Genomic DNA, 25142 nt, shown 5'->3' on the forward strand with positions numbered 1-25142 from the left:
AAATAAAAGAGCATCTCTCACCAAGTAAACACACAGAGCACATATATTCACCCTCATTTACACTGTTGAGGTTGTTTGTTTATTTGCTTTAAAATAATCTCCCTTTTCCATGGCTATTGCATTAGGACATATGCTATGAGGAGAATTCAGATCTCTTTCTCTTTTTCCTGTCTCTTTGAACTATATTTGCATTAGAGCAATCCTGCTTCTAATAAGAGTGAAAGTGAGATGAGAGAACAAATGGAGTGAAGTGCTAAAGCCAATCAAGTAAAAACAAACTTTGGCTTAATAGCTTCCTATGAGCTGATCCTTAAAGCAAGAAAGTCAGCCTTGGAAGAGATGGAGGCTACGGAAAGTAAAATAAGCCTAGAGAACACATATTACACATTTCACAGTAATAATAATAATGATAATAAAGCAAATGAAATAAAACAGGCAAAAGAAGACAGATGCTTTCTGTTAACTCAGTAATAAAACTATTTCTGATCTTCAAAAGTAGTATTTAAGCAGCTAGGCATACCTGTCAGCTACCTAAAAGCACAGAACAACCTTAAGATATTAATGCCATAACAAAACTGCCTGGAAAATGTGTGGAAGATGCTAAATTTTTTTTTTTTTTTTTTTTTTTTTTTTTTTTTTGTTTTTGTATGGGGTAGAAGCACAGGGGGAAGCATTTTCTCAAGGAAATCTGATCTCATCAGAATTTTGGATGAATGTCTATTCCCAGCCATTTATCCATTTATTACAAATTGGAGTCTATTAGTCAACAGTTAGTTCAATGAGTATCACAGCATGATGTAGCAAAAGGTAGCTAAGCAGAATGTTGCTAGACACTGAAAAGCTTTTAGTTACACCAATATGCAACCAGCTAATATAGCTGCTAGATACACCTAGCACTTTGAATTTGGATATGTTAACCATTGTGCCATAACCCCAATATCTATCTGATGCCCAGTGTATTTTCCTCAATCTTTGTCATTTGTCTTTACTGCTGCAGATTATTATTTACTAACAGGCAGAGAACATTTCCCCCCCTTATGCTTCCTTTATTGCCAGACCTCAAGGCCTGCTGTTTCTCATTTTTAATTCCAATCCAATGGCAGGTGCCAAGATTCAGATGTATGTTATCTATGGGCAGGAGGATCAGCCTGTTTATGTGGCATCAGTTGAACTGCACCACTCCCTGTGCTGGCTGCATTTTAATATTTTTAATCTTCCTTTGGAAGGCATGCTCTCTTGGTGAGAAACCAAATGCATTCAAAGCTGCACACAACAGGAGATCTACAAATGGGTTTCTAAATCTAGGCTTCTGTAAAATTAAAAAGCCAAACCAAAACAAAAAAAAACACTTAAACACACATAACTGGAGAATCTATTAGGTCCAGTCCACCCACAACCATCTGGAACACTAAGTTATCTGTCGGATTTATCCAAACAAAACTTTGGACAAAACATGAGCAGAAATGAGGTGAAGAAGTTGAGCTGAAGTAATTTTTACATAAATCTTTTAAAATGTCCAAGGCAAAGAAGGCAAATTTTAAGAATTGCTGAATGATATTACCATAATAATGTGAAATAGACCATTTGAAAGGCAAAAAGCTGTTCCCACTGAAGTCAATAGCAAAATCTCACTGACTACAATAGTAGTGGGATTGGTCTGCTAAGTAGCAAACCATGCTTTAAAAAAATCAATACTTCAATTTTACAAGGTAATATGGCTAACAGTATAGTTGCCTATTATCAGACCCCATAGTCTGTGGATTTTATCTCTCTAATGATGGCAAGGTTTAGCACCTATCTTATGATTCATTGAGAGGAAAGACATAAGCCATTTCAAAGCATTTCCCCTGCCCCAGCCGAGAAAGCTCTCCAGAGGCAGGACGCGCTGCACCGAGCGTGCCTCCATCAGCGCCGTGCAGCAAGGATTACTCTGAAATGAATGGCTGCCTCTCTCGGAAAGGAAAAATAGCATTAATCGCTGTGGATCTCGGGGTAGCTTTTGATGCTCAGGGCTTCCATTCCAGCCCTTCGTACGTGCCAGCCATACACAGAGATGCCCCGAAATGGGTCAGGTTTTCGTCTTAAACCCCAGCGATTAAAAAAAAAAAAAAAAAAAAAAAAAAAAAAAAAAAAAAAAAAAAAAGAGAGAGAGAGAGAGAGAGAGAGACCTTTTTATTTTGTATTTTCCTTTTCACGTTTCAAGCATTGCCGCGTTGTGATCCAAAATAGAGTTCTATCCCATACGTTCATCTTTACGCCGAGGCTATACATAGATCTTAACAGATACAGAGATAGACTTAGGGGAAGGGAGTTGAATTTTCCCTTTTTCCCTCTCCGGCCGCACCAGGGAAGCCAGACCGCTGTGTGTTTATTCCCTGGAGTCCCCGGCGGGGTTGCCAGGGTCCCTCGGCCGCGGGGCTCGCCGCACGCCGCCCCGCGTGTGCCGGCAGCGGGGTGTGCCCCCGCGCCCCGGTGCGGCGGAGGCGCGGTGACCGTGACTCCATCGGACATAATGAGCGCGGCGGCTCGGCAGACACGTCCCTCACCCCTCCCCCTGCAGCCATATGGTGCCGTAAACAGCCGTGCGGGGACGGGTTTTGTTGTTGTTGTGCGCCTGTCCCCCGCCCCTGTTCCCCGCGGGTGTCCCCGGGGTGCGGCCGGGGCTCCCCGGCGCCCCTCCCCGGGCGCAGCTCGCCGGGGACGGGACGGGGAGCGGGGGCGGCTGCGGAGGGGCCATCTGCCGGGCCACCCCTCGGGGACCCGCGTCCGGGGGCCCCCGGGGAAGCAGCGCGGCGGGGACGCCAGCTGGGTGCGGGGGCTGCCCCGAGAGGGGCACAGCCCTCGCCCCTCTCCCAGCCCGGTGCCGGCTCCATGAATTGATTCAGGGCTCGGGCTGGCATTGAGGGCACGGGGGAGGGGGAGCGGGGAGAGGGTGCGGCTGTGCCGCCATCGCCTCCCCCCAGCGCAGCCTGTTCCTATGGAAACGGTGCAATACCTCCGGGACACAACACACACACACTCCCACACACACTCATACACACACACAGACACACACACGCACACACACCCGCTCCCCCTCGCGGGCGGGGGCCCGGCCGGGCCCGGCCGCCGCGCCCTCGGCAGCGCCGTTCCCATGGCGACGGGCTGCGGCAGCACCTGTGCGGCCACCGCCGCCCCCTCGGCCCGCCCCTCCCTCGCCTGCCGCATCCCGGGCGGAGAGGCTGTGCCAGCCCTCCAGGGAAAGGGCTGCGGCTGGCTGGGGCGGGGGCGGAATTGGTGCCGCCGCGGTGGGCACGGACAGCCCCTGCGCAGCCATCAGCCTGCGCCCAGTGCGGGCAGGGAATACTGTGAGGTACAATCAAACATCGTCTCCAGTGTATTTCCAGTGAATGCTCTGTGCCTGCCCGGCGTAGTGGTTGATGCAGGCACGGGGAGCATTTCGCTGGAGATGGATGGGTGATCGAATCATGGAATATTAAGGGTTGGAAGGGAACCTAAAGATCATCTACTCCAAACTCCCCCTGCCGTGGCTAAGGACACTTCCCACTAGACCAGGTTGCTCAAGGCCTTATCCAGGCTGGCCTTGAAAACTGGGCATCCACAAACTCACAGGGCAACCTGTTCCCATGTCTCACAACCCTCACAGTAAAGAATTTCTTGCTAACACCTAACTTAAATTTCCCCTCTTTCAATCTGTCCCCATTGCTCTTTGTCCTGTCACTACAATTCCTCGTGAAGATTCCCTCTCCAGCTTCCCTGCAGGCCCCCTTCAGATATTGTGAGGTCTCCATGCAGCCTTCTCCAGCCTAAGCAGCCACAGCTTTCTTACCCTGTCTTTGTAGGGAAGGTGCTCCACTCCTTATCAGCTCTGTGTCCCTCCTCTAGATTTGCTGGTGATGCCCTCCTCCATCTGAGGAGCAGTGTGGGCAGCCATGGGTGGGTTTCAGCACCAGCCAGCCCTGTTCCCGTGCTGCTGCGGATGGGTGCTGGTGTGTGTAAGCAGTGATACAGCTGGTACCTATTGCATCAGGGCTTCCTGCACACCTGCAGAGCACTTGCACGGTGGTCATGGAGCCTGCGGACAGAACAGGCCTTGGGAACTATGAGCTTGACTTAAGGAAGCCCTTGACTTTGGAAGCAAGCCCCAAATCTAAGAAAGTTCACCGTGATGCCACACAAGACCCTGCTGGCAGGGCTGTGCAGCATCACAGCAGCTACAAATACTTGCTGTCAATAGTGATGTGTCATGGTTGGTGTGACTTGAGGTGCAGGGAATGGAAATAAAACCTCTTGCCACCATCATTGCTGTTGTTCACTGTTGCTTTCTGATTTTGCCAGAATCCAGCACTTGAGACATGTCTTGCTACCAGCCCTAGTGCTTTTTTACCATGTGCAGGTGGCTGTATGATATGTAGCATAGTATATAGTTAGAGCTGTTGCTGAAAATAGTGTTGCTCCAATTTTGGCCCTCAAAGTATTACACTGGCTATTACAGGCAATAAAAACATTTGCATATGGTTGCGATAGGAAACATGGACTTGGGCTCCTGATATGCAAATATTATTATCATAATAATAGTATAATTATATTATTATGACAATAATGATTATAAAATTATTGTCATGTTAATTAATTATTATTAAAATAAAATAAATTATTATTAAAATTATTATCATATTTTGAAGCCAAATCTGTTCCTCTGAGGAAGACTTGTGGGTCCCTTCTGCCATGTAGCTGATGGGACAGCCCAGAAACTGGGGAGAGTGGGTAGATAGGAGGAATGTCTTTATCTTGACTACTAGAAAAGGTTTCTCTTTTAACCATAACAAGAGAAAACTGTTTTTTATCAGCTTCACTAAATGCTAGGTTGTATGGCATAGAATATAGCTGGAGGACCCTTTCGTATTTAAGAGCGTGCTTCTGAAACCTAAAAAATTAGTAAAATATCTAACCAATAGTAATATCACACCTGAAAATAAAAATTAAATTACATTATGAAAAACTAAACACAAAATTGTATTTGTATCCTAAAGATGTCAATGTCAAAAAAGATCAGGAAGCTTCTTTTTCTTTATAGATATTAAATTAGATAAAAAATGAAGTATTATCAACTGTTACAATTTCATTGTGAGTTCCATGGTGTTTGTAATTTTTTCTTTAAAAATCCCATCTCCAGTCAAATGCTTGTGAAAATTGTACTTTTGTGTTAAAAAAAACCCTCATTCAAAATTCCTTCAGCCATCCCCATAGCTGTATAGGAAAGATTGTCTTAGCAACAACTCCCTGTCAGTTCTCAAAATCTCTCAAGGACCATGGGTGTTTCATTATCAGCGAGGGTATTTAGTGAGGTTCTAGAGACTGTTAATTTATTAATGAATAAATGGCCTTGCAGGCTCATGCTTGAGAACTTCCACTTTAACCTCTGCAAATGTTCCAAGTGGACCCTGTAGACTTAGAAACCAGGAACTAAAAAAACCATTTTTTTTTTTTTTTTTCCTAAATCATAAGATTTTTCAGGGCAATTTAGTGATTTTCCATACCTTATTCATTAATTCAAATATCAGTTAAGTAATTATCCTTAAAACAAAGTGAGAATGTGAAGGATATAATTTGAACAGAATCCTTTCAACATAATGCCTAGTAAGCTCTTTGAAAAAAATTCAGAAGGTGCTCAAAATAACAAAACCAGACAAATTTAATTATAGAGATAGGAACACTGAATACATCTTAAATTATATAAAACTCAGCTTCATAATAGGGGGTCTAGAAGCTTCAGTTTCAGAAGTTTACAAATCAGATTGTAAAAGCTAACCTGAAAAAAACTGTGTGAGTATGCTGCACCGTAAAGCAAGATCTGGAGAAGGAGAGCATTGTAGTAAACTTGCTGAAGATCCTATTTCCCAGGTCCTGTTTCACTGGGAGACATTCCTTCTACTGCAACACAGCAGCACAGGAGGACCAAATGTGAGAGCCACATCAATACCATTAGTTTTCAGCCTCTTAATAATAATAGGTTGACTTCTGTGGGACCAAATATGCAAAATAAATTGCTACAGTAACTACAGCATCAATAACTCATAAGGATTGATTCAGAGAATTGATATAGCTTGAGTTACCCATAGCATCAGTTGAGTTGATCACAGTTATCATTCCCAGAGATGGGAGGTGACCTCCACCCCTCTGCTCTGATCACATGAGAGCCCACCTGGAGGGCTGTGTTCAGGACTGCAGTCCACAGCACAGAAAAGACATGAACCTGTTGGAGTGGGTCCTGAGGAGGGACATGAAGATGATTGGGCAGCTGGAGCACCTCTCCTACAGAGACAGGCTGAGAGAGTTGGTGCTATTCAAGCCTGGAGAAAACTCCAGGGAGAGCTTATTGTAGCCTTTTAGTACTTGAAGGGCGCTTACAGGAGAGATGGACAGGGAATTTTCACCAGGTCTGTTGTGACGGAACAAAGGGCAATCTTTATAAACTGAAAAAAGGTAGATTTAGATTGGAGAGAAGGAAGATATTTTTTACAATGAGGGTGATGAAGCACTGGAACAGGTTGCCCAAGGCAGTGTGAGTGTCCCATCCCCAGAAGTGGTCAGGGCCAGGTTGTATGAGGCTTTGAGCAACTTGATCTGGTAAAAGGTATCCCCGTCCATGGAAGTGGGGTTGGAACTAGGGCATCTTTAAGGTCCTTTCCAACACAAACCATTTTGTGGTTCTATGATTCTGTCTGTGTAACTCATGATGCTCTGTGATGCTCTGAGTTCTGGGAAGGATTAAAGCAAACAATAGGGTACTCAACTGGATGCTGTTATCTTAATTGATTTTTTAAAAATTTCAGTGAATATACAGGCTGAAACATACACTGGATGGACAAGGAATGTCTCTATGTCATGAGCAAAAACAAGGAGGCAAAAAAAAAGGGTGGGGTGGAGGAAAAAAAGGAGCATCTGAGCAGAAAATCTAGTAGGAAAAAATGAAATGGAGCAATGCTTTTTACATTAACATCCAAAATCTGAGTGAAATACAAAAAGATTTTTCGGGGTATCATCAGAAATCCTAAAATGTATTTGTCAAGCAAAAAAAATTGAGTAAAAATATATTCCTGACCCCTGGGGGAGAGTGCAATGATGGCATTGTGTTGTGAAGTACTTTTAGATGGCAGGTTACTGTTAAAAATGACTGAACAAGATGGAAAAAGGGCAGTAGTACCAAATAGACAGATGGGATAAAACCCCAGATACAGAATGAAGCCCCAACCTAAACTCATTGTATCAGCTGGTGACAGCTACCTCAAGGATCTGTTCATTTTTCCTGGGCTACATTTAGCAGCTTGCCATGGCAGTAAAATACTGTTGAATCAAATTGAATTTAATTTCATGTATATCCCTGCATGAAAACCAAGCACACATATTTACCAGATGTGCAGCTGTGCCTGTTGTCTCCCCAGAAAGCAGAATACCCCCAATGAAATGTTATGCTAGAAATGATTTGATTTGACAGGAAATTACTGTATCATTTCCTTTTAAAGGCTGTAGCACACAAAATACAGTACTGTAATAGGCTATTTGCACAGAACAGAACAGGGCTTGCCTGCATGGGCTTTAAAAAATCTTCTTGGTGATCCATGCTGGTTTGGCAGTTGTAGACATACAACTCTGAATTTAGAGTTTGCCTACAACTGTCCTTGCATGTGGTTTGGGTAGCTGATGTGGTTTGTCAATAAAGTAATAACATATTTCTCTTAGAGCAGGCAAGGCTTAAGTCATGTAGATGAAGTACATACTCAGGCCTTATAGCTGACTGTTGGTGCAAGTGCATTGAAACCTTTTCAGTTGTTTTGGAGTGAGTGGCTCCTATAAAGTGCAAGCAATAGGTGGGTGTAATATATTTACAAAGAGACACATGTGACTCAAGAGTTTCTACTACACTAGTATCCTTGGTTTTACTAAATGTTTCACAAAACATGTGCTCTTCTGCAGTGTGTCTTGGGAAATGTAGTCCAGGAAGACTCAAGCCTGACATAAACAAATAGTCAAAGTTTGAGAAAACCAAATTGCAGCTTCTTGTAGGTATAGCAGTATATCAGAAGATGCAGTTTAACATTGAATCAATGCATAAAGGAACAAATTATGCATTTGAAAATTCAGTCCTTGTTAATGCTTTGTTCAGCAGAATAAAAGCATTGCTGTTCATGTTGTCAGCAAGATGAAAACAGATGTTGGCTTTCCTTGTGAGATAAATTTGAAGCTTTACAACTATAGCCATCTCTGATGTGTATATGAAACAGTGATCTTTGCATTTGCTGAGGAATGAAAAGTGATGATGGTGTGCCCCTAGTCCTTTGCAGGCAAAACATAATTTTGGAGAGTATAGGACAATTTGGAAGATTGAGCCATAGTTTATTAAAATCAATGTTACCCTATGCTTGTTAGAGCATGCTGTTAATATTTTCAGGGTTGTGATCCCTGTAGAGGCCATTTACTTTAGAGTAGAACTTGATGATCCTTGTGGGTGCCTGCTAACTCAAAATATTCTGTGATTCTTCAATGGGATTTTAAATTATGCTATTATTTGTGAACAAAGAATGTGCTGAACCCCTTGCAAGGGAAGCTATTTTTGGTAGGAGATGAAATTGGACTCCTGAAATTGGGAGATAAGCTGGAAACAAGGCAGTGACATGACAAAGCCTTAGGGAGGTGATCACCTATTTCTCACTGCCACCAAGAGGCCCTTGCTAACTCCTTAACAGATATGATCTAGAATGACAGAGGAACTTTATTCTCCAGTGAGTCCTAGAGAGGGTTAGTGTCGTGCCTGTACTCCAAGTGAACAATACTAAGAAACAGCAGCACGGCAGTCTGCAAAGCTGCAAAACTTGGCATAGGCTCAGCTAAAGTTTCTGTTTTTACCCCTACTAGTCTGTAAAACAGTGTCTCAGATGAAACCTAGATTAGATGAGTAATTTATGACAAGACAAAAATTACATTGTGAGTAACAGAAGTCAGTCTCTTTTCTGTCGAAGGGGGACTAAACGACCAATTGATTTTTCTTTCATCTGTCCCTAATTTTCTATAGTACTTTCCATCTTAAGAGATCCCATATGACAAATTCAAGCTAAACTGTCAATTACAACCAGCTCTGGGTTGGTTGGCACATCCATCAGTCAAGCTGTACACATCATGTAAATGCTATGAGAGGAAAAGAACTTTATTGTCAGTACTTTAGGAATCCAGGTGCTGTGTCCCATTAACTTAATACAGCCAATGTATACAGATGAGTGAGAAAATGCACTTAATATTGGTCAATTATAGTTTTGATACAGTTTGAACACAATTGTTTAAGATATTGGGAGACAGATCATCAAATTCTTCTGAACTTCATGAATAATATAATCATTATACTGTGTTTAAAACATAATTGAATTCTAATCCTGTGCTTCAACTCTTCTTCCTTCTCTTATAAACAACTGAGGAACTTAAACTTTCTTATTTTTATATAAAGAGAGAAAGTTTAAGTAAGGATGTATGCTCACAGAGAATTGTTGATATAGTGTTTGGTTCATGTTTTGAGCACAGAATTATACTACTAATTACAAAGCTTTGTATAGTTTGCATATTATCCATTGTGGGTATGACAAAATAAGCATGAATTTTATTAGACAGAGCAGACTGTTTCATCTGCATATTTTCTTTTCTTTTCTTTCATCAACTGTACTATATATGTACTGATATTATATTGTATCTCTCATATTTCATATCTCAATCTCAATCTCATATTTCACATTTCACATTTCAAATATAATATAATATAATATAATATAATATAATATAATATAATACAATATAATATAATATAATATAATATAATATAATATAATATAATATAATATAATATAATATAATATAATATTATCATATCAATCTTACCTATATTTGCGTGCAAAGCTTAGTATATGATAGTAAATTTATGTGCATGCCTGGATTAAGGCAGAGACTTGCATGCATCTCATTAATAGGGAGTCTTCACCTTGCAAATACTCTGATTCCCTGTCTTTCATCATGCATCAGATGTTGGACAAATCTGGTTACCTACTTATTCAACATACCAGTTCTTGCAGTACTGTTGAGGTAATAATGGTCCCCCTCGTTATTTGGCTGTTCCCTTAATTCTGTTAAGAAAATAATGGGATGGTGGGCAGCATCATTAGTGATAAGAAGTGGGATGTACCTCTTATCTACACTAAAAAGAAATTAGGTAGCTAATATCTATAAAAAATAGGAAGCTGAATTTACTCAATATAACACAATTTTCCAAGTAGTAGTTGTTACCATTGTTGTAGTTACCATTGTTTTGAACTGTTTGTTGCTCAGGCATGGTCCATATTTGATGCAGGAAAAGTTCTGAGTAAAATTCATATAACTGAACATCTAACCTCTTTCGACAATGAATTTGCAGTCCCGACATTGTCCATTTCAGTTTCAGAGCAACATAATAAAGGAAAATGATCAAATTTCCTCTCTCATTTAATAATCAATGGTAGATGTGCATATAAGAGAAGACTGCAAAACATTTTAAAGAAAATTTACAGAGGCTTTAGATACGGCCTTTTGAAGAAGGGCACTGCTATACAGTAACAGCCTGAATGAGGGACACAACAAACACGAATTCATAGGATTTCACTGCCAGTGGCACAACTGACACAGATTTTGATTTCCAGCCCTCTGATGAGTGTTGGTGCCTGAGCATGCCTGAGAGAACATGCACACAGTCCCTGTGGAAATTGCTAGCCATAAATCTGTTTAAGCCCTGGAAAAAGTGTTTGGACTGCGTGAGGAGCTGCAGATGGAATGAGAGAGGAGCAAGGGGGAGAAAAAGTAAAAGTAGCACGGAAAATGCATTTTATCTCAGTGCTTCTGTAGAATAACCAATGTCACTCCCACGAACATTTAAGCAGAGTATTCTTGCTGCTTTAAGAAGGGCATCAAAAAAGGCAAGAAATACTTTGGCTCATACTGTGCTTATTGCAAGTTTGGTATATCTTGTTCAGACAAAAACTGAGTTAACTGGGTCTTCAGAGAAGTTCAGGGAACTGTTTGAGGCCATTGAATCCTTGTAGTGTGTGACCCTGCAGGACAAACAGAGTTTAGTGGGCTTTTATGAAGGTCCATCATATGTAACACTAGCAAATGTTTTCTATTACACCAACAGCTTCAATGTAATATCTGATACAGAAGAGTTTTCCTTCTAAACGAGATTACCAAAAGGATTCACAGGGTCTCCCTTTTTCAAACAGTGCCACCATTTTTCTCTGAGATTCTTTCTATATCTGTTTCATTTACATCAGTGTAACAAAAATTAGTTGGCAAGGTGAAACTGTAGATCAGTGTTGAAAATTTCTCCTGAGAAAAGTCTGGCTAGTATTGACTTCAGTGTACAGTAGCAGCATGTTTGTGCTGAATGGTGGTATGAACTCCCCATCTGCAGATGTCAGCTTCCGAACTATCACGCTGGTCAGGACTGAACATATGGTGGAGCAGTGTTGTTCAAAACTTGGTTCTGCTGGCAAGGATTGGCCTCTTCATGCTGTAGACTTTGTTTATGGTTGAAGAAGGGAGGAAGAAGAAAGGGAAAAAAAGTGGTGTAAATAATCTATCTGCAACAGTGCTTCCTCACAGAAACACAAGATTTTTGCATCTTGTTCTTGTCTAGGTTACCCAGGAGAGAAAAGTGTTGCAGGAGTGAAAAAAAGTGATACAATTGGGAAATGTAATTTGATTAAAGAAATACTCACCAAATAAATTATTAGAGAGCCCCACATAAACCTGCTGAGGTAATTTCATAAAACCTGATCTGTGCACACACACATACAAATATTAACGAAACTAAAACCAAAAGGAATAGTCATTATTTAGCAATTAATTTAGTTTGATGATACTTTTCAGGGCATAAGCCTTCCCTCAGGTCTGAGGGAGGATGAAAAACTGGTGTTTTTCCTGTCTTTTTGGAAGGAAGACTTTTATGCCCCTCCATGAAGAATCTTCCTGAAGAACATGGTTAGATATTTGGCTCACGGATTGTCAATATCTGACATGATATTTACTACTTTTGTTTCAAACCTGGTAGAGAGATTGTGTAACAATGTTTTGACTGATTTTTCTGGGTACTGTGCTGCTACATCTGAGAACAGACCCTAACCCCTACCAGTTCCTACTTTGCTGATGTTTGTATGGCATCAGGGCAGGCACAGCACTGTTGCTGAGACCCCATGCAGGTGGAAGTCAGTGGCCCTGCATTCTGCTTGTGTTGATGTGACCCTGAGTCCCCAGTGGCCTCTGTCCCTGGCCAGGTAATATTACCTGTGCAATTACAGAGAGTCCCTTCATAATCTGCTCATTTGTCCTTGCAGAAATCTAGAGGGATCTCCATTAGAGGCTGTTAATTTTTGCTCTAGGAATGTTTAGTCTGGGAAGTACCTCTTTGCTCCCTGCAACAAGCAGCTTTTTTCCAGTGTGGGAAGTACGTTGGTAATGTGGTCAGAGAAACAGCCATGTGCAGAACACAGGTACCCTGGAGACTCCTGTCCCCTTTGCCACTGGAGCTGGGGACAGTTGTCATTATTCTGCACTTGACCTTGCAAGTGAGGCTGCTGAGCCAGTGCTTAGGCTGTATCAGCACCAAAGCTCTGCATGGGTTGTGCAAAGCCACTGATGTTTTCTGTACCTTCCTCTGCCTGTACAGCATCAGTGCAGCTTAAAATCTGATCCCCAGTGTCTTTACTGATGACGTTAATGAGGTTACCAATTAATGGCACCTGTTGGGCTGTTGTAGCAGTGGTTTTGGTGGAGGAGACAGCTGTCCTCTGGGAGCTGTGCTGAGACCATGAACTCATTTTGTATAAGCAAGGGAACAGCTGTTGCAGAAACATCGATGGGAAAGATAAGGTCACACATTTCATCTCCCTGCCACCCCAAGGCTGTTTCTTGCCATAGGCAGCAGGTAAGAGGAGGAAGCAACTTTAGGGACAAAAGCCCTTGTTAGAGTTGCAGCCAGAGACTTAGACACAAAACCACTATATGACATCAGCAGTCCTCTGATTCATCCTCTTATCCTCTTTCCCTGACTTTTTGAAATATTTTACCAATTAACTAGGATTTTGAAGCTTTTTTTTTAAAATTTAGACCTTTTGTCACTGTATAGGGTTGATCTGTGGTGTGGTATGCTTTCGGCACTTCATTGCAGAATGTAACACTTGGCGCTTGCATTTCACATTACGTATTAAAAAAGCTCCTTCTGCCAACACCCTTACATTAGAGGCTTATGAGTATCTGGAATATAAATTTAAAATATATATATTTAATATACATAATTTCACAGCAGCACTTTGGGGTAATGAGTTCTTGTTATTTAAGCTTCACTTTAGTGTTAGGTTACTTTTGGTGTATAGTAGTTGCATTTCATCAGTCTGAAAAAAGGTGGCATTATAGATCTACATTGCATTCTCCTAGTGCTTGAATACCTGTAAAGTATAGCACACTTTATATTATAATTGAGAGATTGTTCATTTTTGGAGCATGGCAGAAATGTTAAGAGTTAATTTTAATTAGTAGCTTGTCCATTTCTTTTTGCTGAACTGATGACAATACCTGGTCTTATAATTTAGGAAAAAGCCCTGAACACACTAGGAGGCTCACACTAGGATTCACACCTATTCATTTTAAAATCCCCTAGAGTAAAAAAAAATTGAGCAGAATTACTTGGTTTATCCTTGTATTCTTATTCAGGAAAAGCAAATGTTTTCATGCTTAGCATATACAAAGAACTGTCTATTGTGAGACTAAAGTAAAATTAAGTTTTGTATATATTATAGTTGCTACTAACTTTTGGAAAGAAGGTTCTGTGTAAATCACTGTTGGAGTGGGGAGCCGAAGTCCCTTTCCTTTAAAACACTCACCAGGAGTAGCTGACCCTTCCAGATTAGCTGTGAGATTGAAAAGGCAGTTCCCCTGCCAAGCATTTAGCTTGGCAATGCAGTCTTCTCTGGAAAAGTCCTGGAGCAACTGTTTACAGCTTGGCAGATATAATTATCAGATAAAATGTATGAAGAGTAGAAAGACATGAAAAAGACAATGTCATTTCAGTATTCATACACATAGTGGACACTTGTGCTTCAGTGAGTTTTTATCCTTCATTTTTTTCCCTTAGTCTGATGGTGTGTTTACAGTTTTTTCAGCAGCTGAAGAAATCTGTACACAGTAAGATTACCTCCAGCCTCAGAATATCTTTGGAAGGTTTTTAGTGTCTTAAGAGAAATCTTACCATTATCTTAACACTTACCTCTATGGTCAGTTTTACTTTCAGTAAAAGAATAATTGTTACTTTAATAAGATGAATTTCCACACACTTTAATCTTATTTCATGGTAGAACTGAAATATTGACAGCTTTTTTAGCTTAAAATCTGCAATTTCTTAGAATTCATAGTATTACAGAAAACTCTGACAGAAGGTCCTTATACCTAGATGAGTCCTTGAACAAGTCATAGAGAAGAAACACATGCATTCAAACTTTGGTCATGAATGTGAACTTATACAAAAAAGCTTCAGTTAGATTTGGCTCTCTGCTCAGTTACCCTTGATGTCCAAGCTAGGTTTATTAGCTCTCAGCTGCTAACCAAACAGTGATTTGGAAGAGGGCAAGTGAAGTGTGCTGGATGTTTCCAGGCCTGTCATGAATATTAAAAAAAAAAAAATCAACTTCCATGTCAAAACTTAATTCTTTCTAATAGCATACTAACCCATTAGAAAAGAGACAGTATCCTTCAGGGAAGAGGAAATAATACAATCTGGTTATCAAAAAAAGAAACAGTTATTGCTTCTCTTTTAAAATATAAGCTTCAGGAAAAAACCCTTTTGAAACTTCCTAATATCAGAAATTATTTTTGAGACAATTTTTCAAAATTAGGAATTTGCAAGTAAATTATAATTAAGTTAATGTTAATAAAAATATATAATTCAAGAAATTACATACATCTTTATTTGCAGGTTTTGTTTTGTTTTAGTTATTATTATAAACTGACCATAATTTTTCAGCTTTGAAATGCAACTTGCCATTCCCCTATGGGTTTTATATGTGCTCTTCCTCTCTCTGTCTATCCAATTCTAGCTTTGATTTGACTGGAATTGTTACATACATTTCACTCCATATTATGCGTGTAGTGCCTGGGTTACTTTTTCATGTACTAAATACACCAACTCAACAAACACTTGTAGACCGAATAGAGCATTAATTTGCTTTCTCTGTCAAAAATAAAAGAAAAAAGGCCAGCTGGTATCAGACTGCATATAACAATGGAAGCATCATCTGTTGTTTTAACAGGCCAAGTAGGCAGGAATTTGCTAGAGAGGGAGGTATGTAGAAGGAGTAATGTGGCAAATAAGATCTCTCTTTCAGAATAAGTGTTTGTTCATCTCCTTTCTGATCTCCTGAGTCACACCAGGGCCATGTGTGTCCCTGAGCTAGATAGTTATGTATCTTTCTCATCAGTTTGGCTAATTTTCATCACAATATGTGTGTGTGAAAAATCCTATCTTGTTGCCTTATTCAGGAAGTTATGTCAGCATTTATATTGGCATTTTAATTTGAAAAACAAGTATATCTTTGGAACAAAGCTCTTGTCCATCTTGCTGGGCTTTGTTTCACAGTGTAATATTTTTTCATTATATAAACAGATTCCTTTCAGTGAAAGAAAGCTGGCATTTGGTAGACTTGTACTTGCTGGGTTGTGACCAGAATTGTGCCCATTGCAGAAGTCCAAGTTAGAGATATCCTGAAATGCTTACGGTGTGGCATGAGCTCCTTGGTATCATGTGCTTTGCTCTGCAGATGTGCTGCTCTGCTCCTGCTTGCTGATGGAGATCCAGCTTGTGGTGTTTGGTTAGCCTGCAGCTAACCAAACTTCACAAACAGGGAAGTGTGACCCAGCTTCTGACCTCTTTTTGTTCAGGAGGATTGTGTAAATGTTTAAACATCAAAGGAAAAACTAATCAGGTGCTGAGGGTAAAGGTATTCAGAGCTCAGTTAAGAAGCAACTCTTAACTGTGAAGACTGAACTGCTACCAAGGCTCTGTCCTGTGCTCCTCACAGGGTTTCCTGACATTCCTTCAAGGCTCTGAGTGCAGGCATCTTTTTGAAATTATCTCTTGTTTCCCATGTCCATATTTGTTTTAGGTAGAAGACTCAGAAATAAGTTCATGCACTCCATGTTTTAGTTCAAATCTTTTCTGCATTCTCACTGATGATTGATCTACCCTTCACAGAGTCACAGAATGGGTCAGGTTGGGAGGGACCACAGTGGCCATCTGGATCTGGTCCAACCTCCATGCTCAAGCAGGGTCATCCTAAAGCACATGGTGCAGTATTGCATCCAGACAGTTCTCAAGTATCTCCAGGGAGGGAGACTCCACACCCTCTCTGGGCAATCTGTTCCATTGCATGGTCACTGCACAGTAGTTCATCCTCATATTCAGGTGGAACTTCCTGTGCATCAGTTTCTGCCTCTTGCCATCCATATACACTTCTGAAGAAAGATAAGAAAGAAGTTTTTGCCCTTTTATATGGAAAGAGCATTAAATATTTATTGCAGAGAGAGACCACTGACCAGGTTATTATCCTATTCATGCCAAGGGAACCTCTGAAAATATTTTGTGTATCATGAAATAATCTCTAGGCCTATTTTACCATACTTCAAGAAAAGACCGGTGACAGACTTTCCTTTTACAGCTTGGCAAGATGAGTTTCACAACCCATTCTCTCTACTTGCTAGAGCTTAATTTGAATGGAGTTAGTGATCCACACCAGATGTGGCCTCACCTGAAACAGACTCAGTAGGACAGCCCTTTTGGGTGGGATATTTTACACTTATATGGCTTCACCTCTCACTGTTTATGGACAGAGATTGTGATGTGGTGCTTTCCCATCATCTGAAACAGTTCAAGAAATAAAGGAGAAAGGAACTTCTGCTCAGTATTGATTTTGTGTACTGGTTGTTTCGAAGTCACCTATCAAGCCAGTCCAGTAAGAGGACTTTTTGTCACCTTCATCTTTCATAATACACCAAAACTTTGTGTCTGTTGTTTTAGTCTCTCATCTCAAAGCGTAAATTAATTTGCCATTTTACTTCACTTTATTCTCTTTGTTTTCATGATCTAGGTCTACAATTAATTTAACTCATTGCTGCTATGTCCTAGCTTATTTGTTTACTTCTTGTAGTGTATGTTTTTTCTAAAGGGAGAACTTGCCACCTGGAAATGGTTCTGGTGTATCTGTTTTAATATAACTCTGATTTTTCCTGTCTCCATCTGCTGGTAAAAAATGAGATTTGCTGTTCAAACATGATATAATGAGGAACACAAACAGTAAATTTCAAATAATAAATAACCCTTTTGCTATTATAGACACTTTCTATTTGGAACTGGATAGAAATGATCAGTTTATTTATTTTAGGCTATTTAATAATAGTTACCAAATGCTAATAACTTTTGCTCTTTTGTGGATTTTCACTGATAGGAAAATGTGCTGACAGGAATGAGTGATATTCAAATAGGTGTCCTCATAACCTGGGAGTTCAAATACATGGGCTGTTTAAAGCAATTTGTTCATTTCTATGGGAGTAAGAGGCATTATAAAGCGGTCATCCCTATTTTTAAATATCAATATATTTTACAGTTACTGAACAAGCAGATAAAGGAAATAATGTACCATGGGATTTTCAATTTTTTAATTTGTTTTGAATTATTTATGTGGACAGATATATAGGGTTCATGTTATACATCAACTACCTATCAACTTCCTCCTAACACTTTCCGTACAAAATTTTTGTATCTTGAACCCCAAGGGAGTAAAATATCTACATACAATCATGTCAGGAGTTCATTATGCATGAACAACGCATAGGACTATGAGCAAAACTTTTTGTTCATTCAGGGTACAGTGTTTCAGTCAGTAAAAGACTTTGCTCCTCATCTGGAGGAAATTCAAAATGTGGTACGAGTCAGCAGAGGTGTGGGGACATAAATGAGCTTTAACTCTGTTGCTGTCTGAACAGATTATATGACAAAAATGTTACACATCATATTTCTGTATTTCTGCATTCAAAGCAGTCTTAGATTTACATGTGGTTTATACTATGTAATGAAATATTTAGGTGCATTGTTATTCACATCTACTCCTAATGTTTTGTAGGTGCTTCTGGCTTTGATGCTTTTACAACAGAGGTTTTTATAGACGTGAACATTTTCTATAAAACTACCAACCAAGACTTATTTTCTATTTCCGTCTATCATATCTTTATAGGAATATTTTTAAAACACTGTCAAGATGCTGATAGTTATATTCATTCACAAAGCAGGAGGGTGTTTTATGACACCTATTTCCTCCTAGAAATTTCAACAGGAGATGGGGCAGCAAGGAATTACAAGCACTTTTGTTTCAGTGGCATTAATTTTAAAGGCTTGTATTAAATTATTTTCTCCTCTGCAAAGTAACTATAAAAATGACAACCTTTCATTTAATAGATATTTTTGCTGCCTTAAGAGTTTTATCTATTTGCTTTACTAGCAAACTTTCTTCCTTTCTTTACTCTGACAAGCCCTGTAGACTTAACCTCATTAAAAGAGACTGCCTGTCTCCCCAACCATCCTGGTTCATAGGGATCCTTAGCACTTTCTGGGAGGTACACAACTTTCTGTAAAATTCACTTCTCTTCAGAAATTTATTCTTTGTCTAGATATCTAAAAAAACCCCAAGGAAGCAACTTTAACCTCAGAGTACAAATGGATTTTGTAGTGCTGATAATGAACTGAAACATTTCTTTGTATCCTAAGAACATAGGAAAATCTCTGGACATACATTAGACCAAGAGTAAACAGAAAAAACTGTAATGCAAGGAGTGAAATTAACTAAAATCCCACTGATAGAGATTGAAACCATTCCAGCAGCTATAAGGATGAATGTAGTTTGTCACTGCTGGCCCGACAGGCATCTGAGAAAACTGGTTTAGGACAGGGCACAGCACACCTCAGTAATGGCTGAAAGGAGAGGGATGAAATGGCCTGAAAGATTTGAGAGTCCAATGCTTGAAGTAAAGCATTCAGTGACGCTTCCATTCCTAAGTCATTTTTAAAAGTAAGGCTTGGACTCTTTCTGTGCCGAATGAAAATCCAAAAAATGCCTAATGATTTATAAATATCCTCCTTGCTATTCCAGAGTTGTTACTGCCCAACTCATTTTGAAAGTGGTGTTTAAGCTTCCTAGAATTATCAAGAAGAAACTCAATTAATATCTAATCTACCCAAGACAGGGTTTACTTGTAGTATCCCTGACAGATTTTTGCCTAACCTGGCTATGATATACATCCCACAGCCTCCCCAGGCAAACTGTTACTGAGCTTGACTATCTACATCAATAGCAAGTTTTTCCAAATGTCTGATGTAAATCTCCTGTTCTGTGATTTAAGCCTATTACTTGTCCTGTCCCTTGTGGTCATTTCATAGCCTTTCAGTCATGGGAATAACATTATGATGCAGTTTCTCTTTCAGGTTTTTTTAGCCTTAGTTGAAGCTAAAAACCTGTCCCCTTAGGCACTGTGAAAATTTTTACCCAAAGTCATCTTATAAAACAGAGCTGCTTTGTTAATGCCTTTATAAAATAGCAATTTCATTATAAAAGTGTAGTATAATGGCATATGGCAGGAAAGCCTGATACAACTGTGTGCACTTCAGAGACTTCATGGTTTAAATGGAGATTTGAGGTCTTATTATTTGCCCAGCTTTTTACCTATTGGTATGTCAGTATGGAATATCAAAATTGTCAGTAAGTAGCTACCTTACTCAAATTACTGATCTGGTGTATTGCTTCTGCAGCTGAGGCTTACAGCTCTGCCCAGTGTTGTGTGTTGCTGGATGAACTGAACAGTTCACTCACAACACCTTGGCACCTTCTACAGCACTGCAGGTATTCTGAATCAAGGTCTTCCTCATTGTCTTAGCACCAAGCTGGATGAAGCCAACTCAGTCATATCCAGGCTCCACTAGATAAAGTTACAGATGTAGATATTTAATTACAGACCCTAAATCAGTTTCTACTCTGTTTAAACCATTTCTTTCCTACCCTTTTTGATTGAAAAGTTTGGAAAATTTGTATTCATTTTCTAGCATTTCAATTAGGAGTCATGACAATTTGTGCAGGCTTTACTTCTGTGTATTTTTAGAACTACTATCAATGCTTATTGTTTTAGTCAGCTACATGGAGAAATACCCCTGCAAGAACACCCCAGCTCATACCTGCCAACCTTTGGGTGTCCATGTCTGGGAGGGAGGTAGGAGGACCTTAGAGAGAGCACTGCACACTATGGCCACCAAAAGCAGCAAAATGAGTTTAATTTTCGAGTTTCTTTTTAAATGTATTCATAATGTTTGCATGTGTCAGCTCTGCTGAGGTGGCATCTCAAGTTTTAAATTAATATTGTTGTAATGCATTTATTTTTAATTAAAAAAGAGACCTTCCTCATAGGAAATTTCATAAAATAAAACTAATTAGTAATAAACAGATTAAATCTTTGTCAGTTAATCAACACTATAAACTTCTGAGTATTTGGAGAGCAGTGTGAGATAACACTGTCGTCATAATAAGAGTGTTTGAAATCATCAGGAATCCCACTGTGCTGTTTGGGTGGTGAGAAAATAATGATTGAAGATGGGCCCCCCTACAGTGCTCACATGTGAATTCCCCTAAAGATTAAAGCTGCAATGTTGGCCCTATCTCCAAAGCATTTTTTTTTAAAGAGTAGGCAATAGTGGCAGGTAGTACCAAGCAAATTCTTCATGATGCTAAAACCAAATCCTGTCACAATGCCATAAAGTTTTTGGTGGTCAGTGACTGATCATGGGCTGGGAGCTTCACAGCTTTCTCAGAGCAACTGTTCCCAGTGGATCTGAGGCTTTAACCTGTGGTGGAGATTGCCCCAAAAATTTCTCATGTTCCTCCACCCTCAATCCTCAACATAGTAATTTCCATCAGAACTGTGGCAGTCTTCTCATCACACATGTGCCAAGGTTCTGCCCAGGTCCATCTGTCTCCTGGGGATAAAGAACGCAATGGAAGAGACCATGTAGCTTTGGGCAGGGACCTCTCTGAAGAAAATGGGCATTCTGGAGCAGGACAGGGTGTATCCTGTCTGGCTGGTAGTGTCAGCACCTCCTAACCCACTGTCACTTGGAATGATGCACATTTAGAAGATTACACTCTAAAGGCATTGACATTTTCTCCATTGCTACTAGGAATGTGTCAGAGCTCCACTATGTCACCCTGGGGGTTTCTTTGGAGCTGTTGGGATTATCTGGGTTCTTGCTTTGAAATATATGAAACATTGAGGTGGGCTGGAATAAAAATAGGGACAGTGAGAAAAATGAATCATGATTGTCCACATACAGCAAACTTCGTGGAGTGGGTTAGCAAGAAGTTATGTTCTGGGGGACAGCAAGTGGGAGTCATAAAGAATTATTTTCTTTTAATTTCTCATCTTTGTCTTTATTTGGTCACTGCAGCCATAATTGCATGTGTTTTGTCATAGAAGTGCCCATGTAAATCAGTTTTGTTGTGGCGTGACTTAAATGAGCAGTAATGGTGTTATAAAATACATCCAGTTTGGAACACTGTTACTGCTTAAAATACACAGGGAATGGTTATACTGCTGCCTCCAAAGATCTAAATTCGAATACAGTGTTGGAGTAGAAGTGAATTGGCCATTCTTATTTTATTTTTCATATAACAGTGTTGTATTACAAACTGCAGCCAGCTTGATACATGTCTATTCTGGAAAAACTGCTCCTTGATTAGAACTGAGTCCATAGGCAGCTGTAAAACAAACAAAACCTCATGTGGATGGTTCTGTTAAAAAGGCATAGCTGAACTGCTTTGGTTAATTTCAGACTGTTTCTTTTCAGAAGTCTTTACCTACCATGACACTATCACTTTTGAAAATCAGATGCTAGGTATTCTCACTTTTCTGCTTCTTCCAACTGGACATCTGTGTGCAAAAGTAGAAAATATTTAAAACATCCCTTTCTTTTCCTCATATTGTAGTATGTCTTCATGTAGTATATCTTTGCAATTTTTGCAAGGGCAAATTGTTTATAACAACTTCCTTCATATTCATAATTACAATCAGTTCTTTGAATTAAAACCTTTTATTGAAAATGTTTATGAAATGCTAGGCACAGATTTACTGGGGAGTGAGGGGATAACAGAGCTGTTGCATCCTTACTAACAACCACATAAAGCATTTTTGTGCCATGTGTTTGGGATGGCTTCTGCCTTTGAATTGCGTTTCTGCATTTAGAGAAAGAAGCATAGATAGTTTTTGTTTTGTTTTTTATAAATACTGGAGTGGAAGATCACTTCCTATCAAGAGGTCAAATACCCTGGTTTGGCAAAATGAACTACTTGCAAGGGTCTGTGTTATCCTTTTCATCAAATAGATTTCCTACAATACTGTGTCTGTTATTTGCATGGTGGGTGATCTTCAGATATTAATGGATCTTTCTTCAACTCCCTTCTAAAAAAGGACAATGTGTCTCATGATTATCATAATTTGTCTATTCATCTTGTCTCCCTTACTCTTTCTGTTCTTTTTTTTTTTTTTTTTTTTCTTTTCAGGATGGAGTAGGTGTAGATGAGAAGCTATCTTTACGGCGGGTGGCCGTCGTAGAAGATTTCTTTGACATTATCTATTCCATGCATGTGGAAACTGGGCCCAATGGAGAACAAATCAGAAAACACGCTGGACAAAAGAGAACATATAAAGCAGTAAGTAAAAAAAAACAGCTAAAAGTGAACATGAATCTCTGAAAATATGAGTTATTTGGGTTTAGTCACATGGCATGAGATTTGTGAGGGTTTTTTTTCCAACTAGATTAGTATTGACACCCTCACTCTCAAATTGATTTCATGCATGAAAACATATTGTTTAGAAATCACATTTACTGTGTAATAAGGGCCACATCCACTGAATTCACTAGACATTCTCTCATTTTTACAGAAGGAATTTGCTATTTCTATAATGGTTTCACAATTTTTTCTAATATCTCTGTATTAATTAATTGCTATTAAATGGATGAAGTGTTAAAGAAGACTTAGAAGGTATTGTCACAACTTGGCTAAATGGATTGCTGTATTTCAGCATATAAATGAAGGTGCCTTAGAGGTTATTGCCACAGACTAAGTAATACCTAATGGCAATGGTATGAAAGCTTGTACATGTCCTAAATTCAAAGGGCTGGAAAACTACTAGGTATAATAATGAAAGTGTTGAGGGGCCACTTCCCATACCTGCATAAACTGGCTGAGTAGAGAGAAAATAAAATTTAAAAAAATTTAATTGCATCAGTACAGTCTTAAAATATTTATAAATATCTTTTGTGATTAAAGACGCAAATATAACACTTTACTGTCCTATGGAGAACTAATGAAACATTTACTACACTTCCCCAAGGTGCTTAAAATGCATGGTCTTGCCTGGATTTGGATGACCAACTTTCCATGTGCAGGGCTGTGATAGTGCCAGGCACACTCAGTGGCTGATCCTGATCCACCTGCCCAGCTGTTTCCAGCTGTTTCCAGCTGAAGCACCAGGGGCTCTCCCATGGTGGCAGGGCAGGGGTGCCCAGCCAGGGCCCATCACACACCCCTGGCCAGACTGCAGGCATCCAGCCTCATCCCCCTGGTCCCAGGGGGATGAGGCTGGTAGGGAGCTGTGGACAGGGCTCTGAGGTGACCTATCAACCTGTATACAGTTCTTAATCTTAAAAACAGCCCGCAGTTATGTCAGCTGTTTTCATCAGAGGTCACCAGAATATGGGGAAGCTCCAGGTTTGATTCAATTTTAGCTGTAAGAAACAGCTGTTTTTCCATTACTGTTTCTTTCACCCATAGAGCAATCTTTTCTCTATATCTGTGAATCCCTTCACATATATTTTATTTATAGGCTATTTCAGATGGTTTGTCGAGGGATAAGCTCTTGGCAAAATTTCTTATAATTTGTTCCCAGAGGTATTGACCTTAAGATAGACATATGAAGACATCTTTCATCTGGGTGTGCTTTTGTAAGGCTTGGAGTGTTATTTCAGGGTGACCTAATGCAAACTCTCTAAATTAATTTTCATCTGGCACCTCAGCCATTTTGATACTTCATCTTCTTTTTCAGAAAGCATTAGAAAAGTGATATTTTCCATTGACCTTTCTCTTTCTATTTTGTTTTACCTCAGTACACTGTTCAAAGGTATAGGTCACAAATGTCTTAGAATAATATACAGCTATAAGGAATGCTGCCAACTTTAAATACAATATTCAAGTCATCATCCCACAAATGTGTGTCAAGTATAATATTTACTACTGTAAGAATCCCATGATTGCAGGTCAGATTGTGAATAGCATGAAAGACTAGTGTATCTTTGGTGAGAAAAACTATTTGTGCAGATTCAGTAGCCTACACAGTAGTTTCATCTATTGTCAACTTTTATTGCAATTGAGACATGAGCCTGTTGCATTGTTAAGGATGCCCAAATGTAAGTTTTTGTCAGTCTGCAATATTTGTTCATTCATTTAATTGTATATTAATTTATCATGGGTGTTGAGTTGTTTTTCCCAGTGACAAGATTTTCACATATATAATTTTGAAAGACTTCCACAGATTAAAAAAATGGAAAAAAGACTCCAGAAGAAACAAATTTCAATTCTTGCTCTCTATTCTGATATAAGAATTAGGTTAAGTAAACAGGTTTCAAACTCTACCAGACCATCTGAGGAAATGCATGCTCCTTTACTGGACCTGTCCATGAAAATGCATTTAGTAAAATTAAGAGCTGTAGTGTGTCAGTCTGTTCCAGGAAGCCACACAGTATCTACCTCCTCTGTGGCACAGTAAGGAGTAAAAAGGTAATAGCTCAGGTAACTGTCTCCCAAAACATTTTACTTTAAAAGCTTTATAAATCAAACTGAAGTACTTTGGCGGGGTTTAATTTCATTAAGTGAATCTGGAACAAGATTAATTTAGTCTTGTTTCTTTATTCACATGTCAGAAGTGAATCATCC

The 25142-nt window shown here is 39.5% G+C and overlaps 1 protein-coding gene across 4 annotated transcripts in view; it reads left to right on the top strand.

The window, feature by feature from the left end:
- NOL4 (nucleolar protein 4) overlaps positions 1 to 25142 on the top strand; it is a 189293-nt gene that overhangs the window by 12560 nt on the left and 151591 nt on the right. For all 4 annotated transcript variants that reach the window (XM_077783766.1, XM_077783765.1, XM_031504026.2 and 1 more), the window contains exon 2: positions 22710 to 22859. In XM_077783766.1, the coding sequence (XP_077639892.1) occupies positions 22710 to 22859 (150 nt within the window). The remainder of the gene's footprint in view (positions 1 to 22709; positions 22860 to 25142) is intronic.

Source organism: Lonchura striata, chromosome 1 (assembly GCF_046129695.1).
Source record: "Lonchura striata isolate bLonStr1 chromosome 1, bLonStr1.mat, whole genome shotgun sequence".
NCBI lineage: Eukaryota > Metazoa > Chordata > Aves > Passeriformes > Estrildidae > Lonchura > Lonchura striata.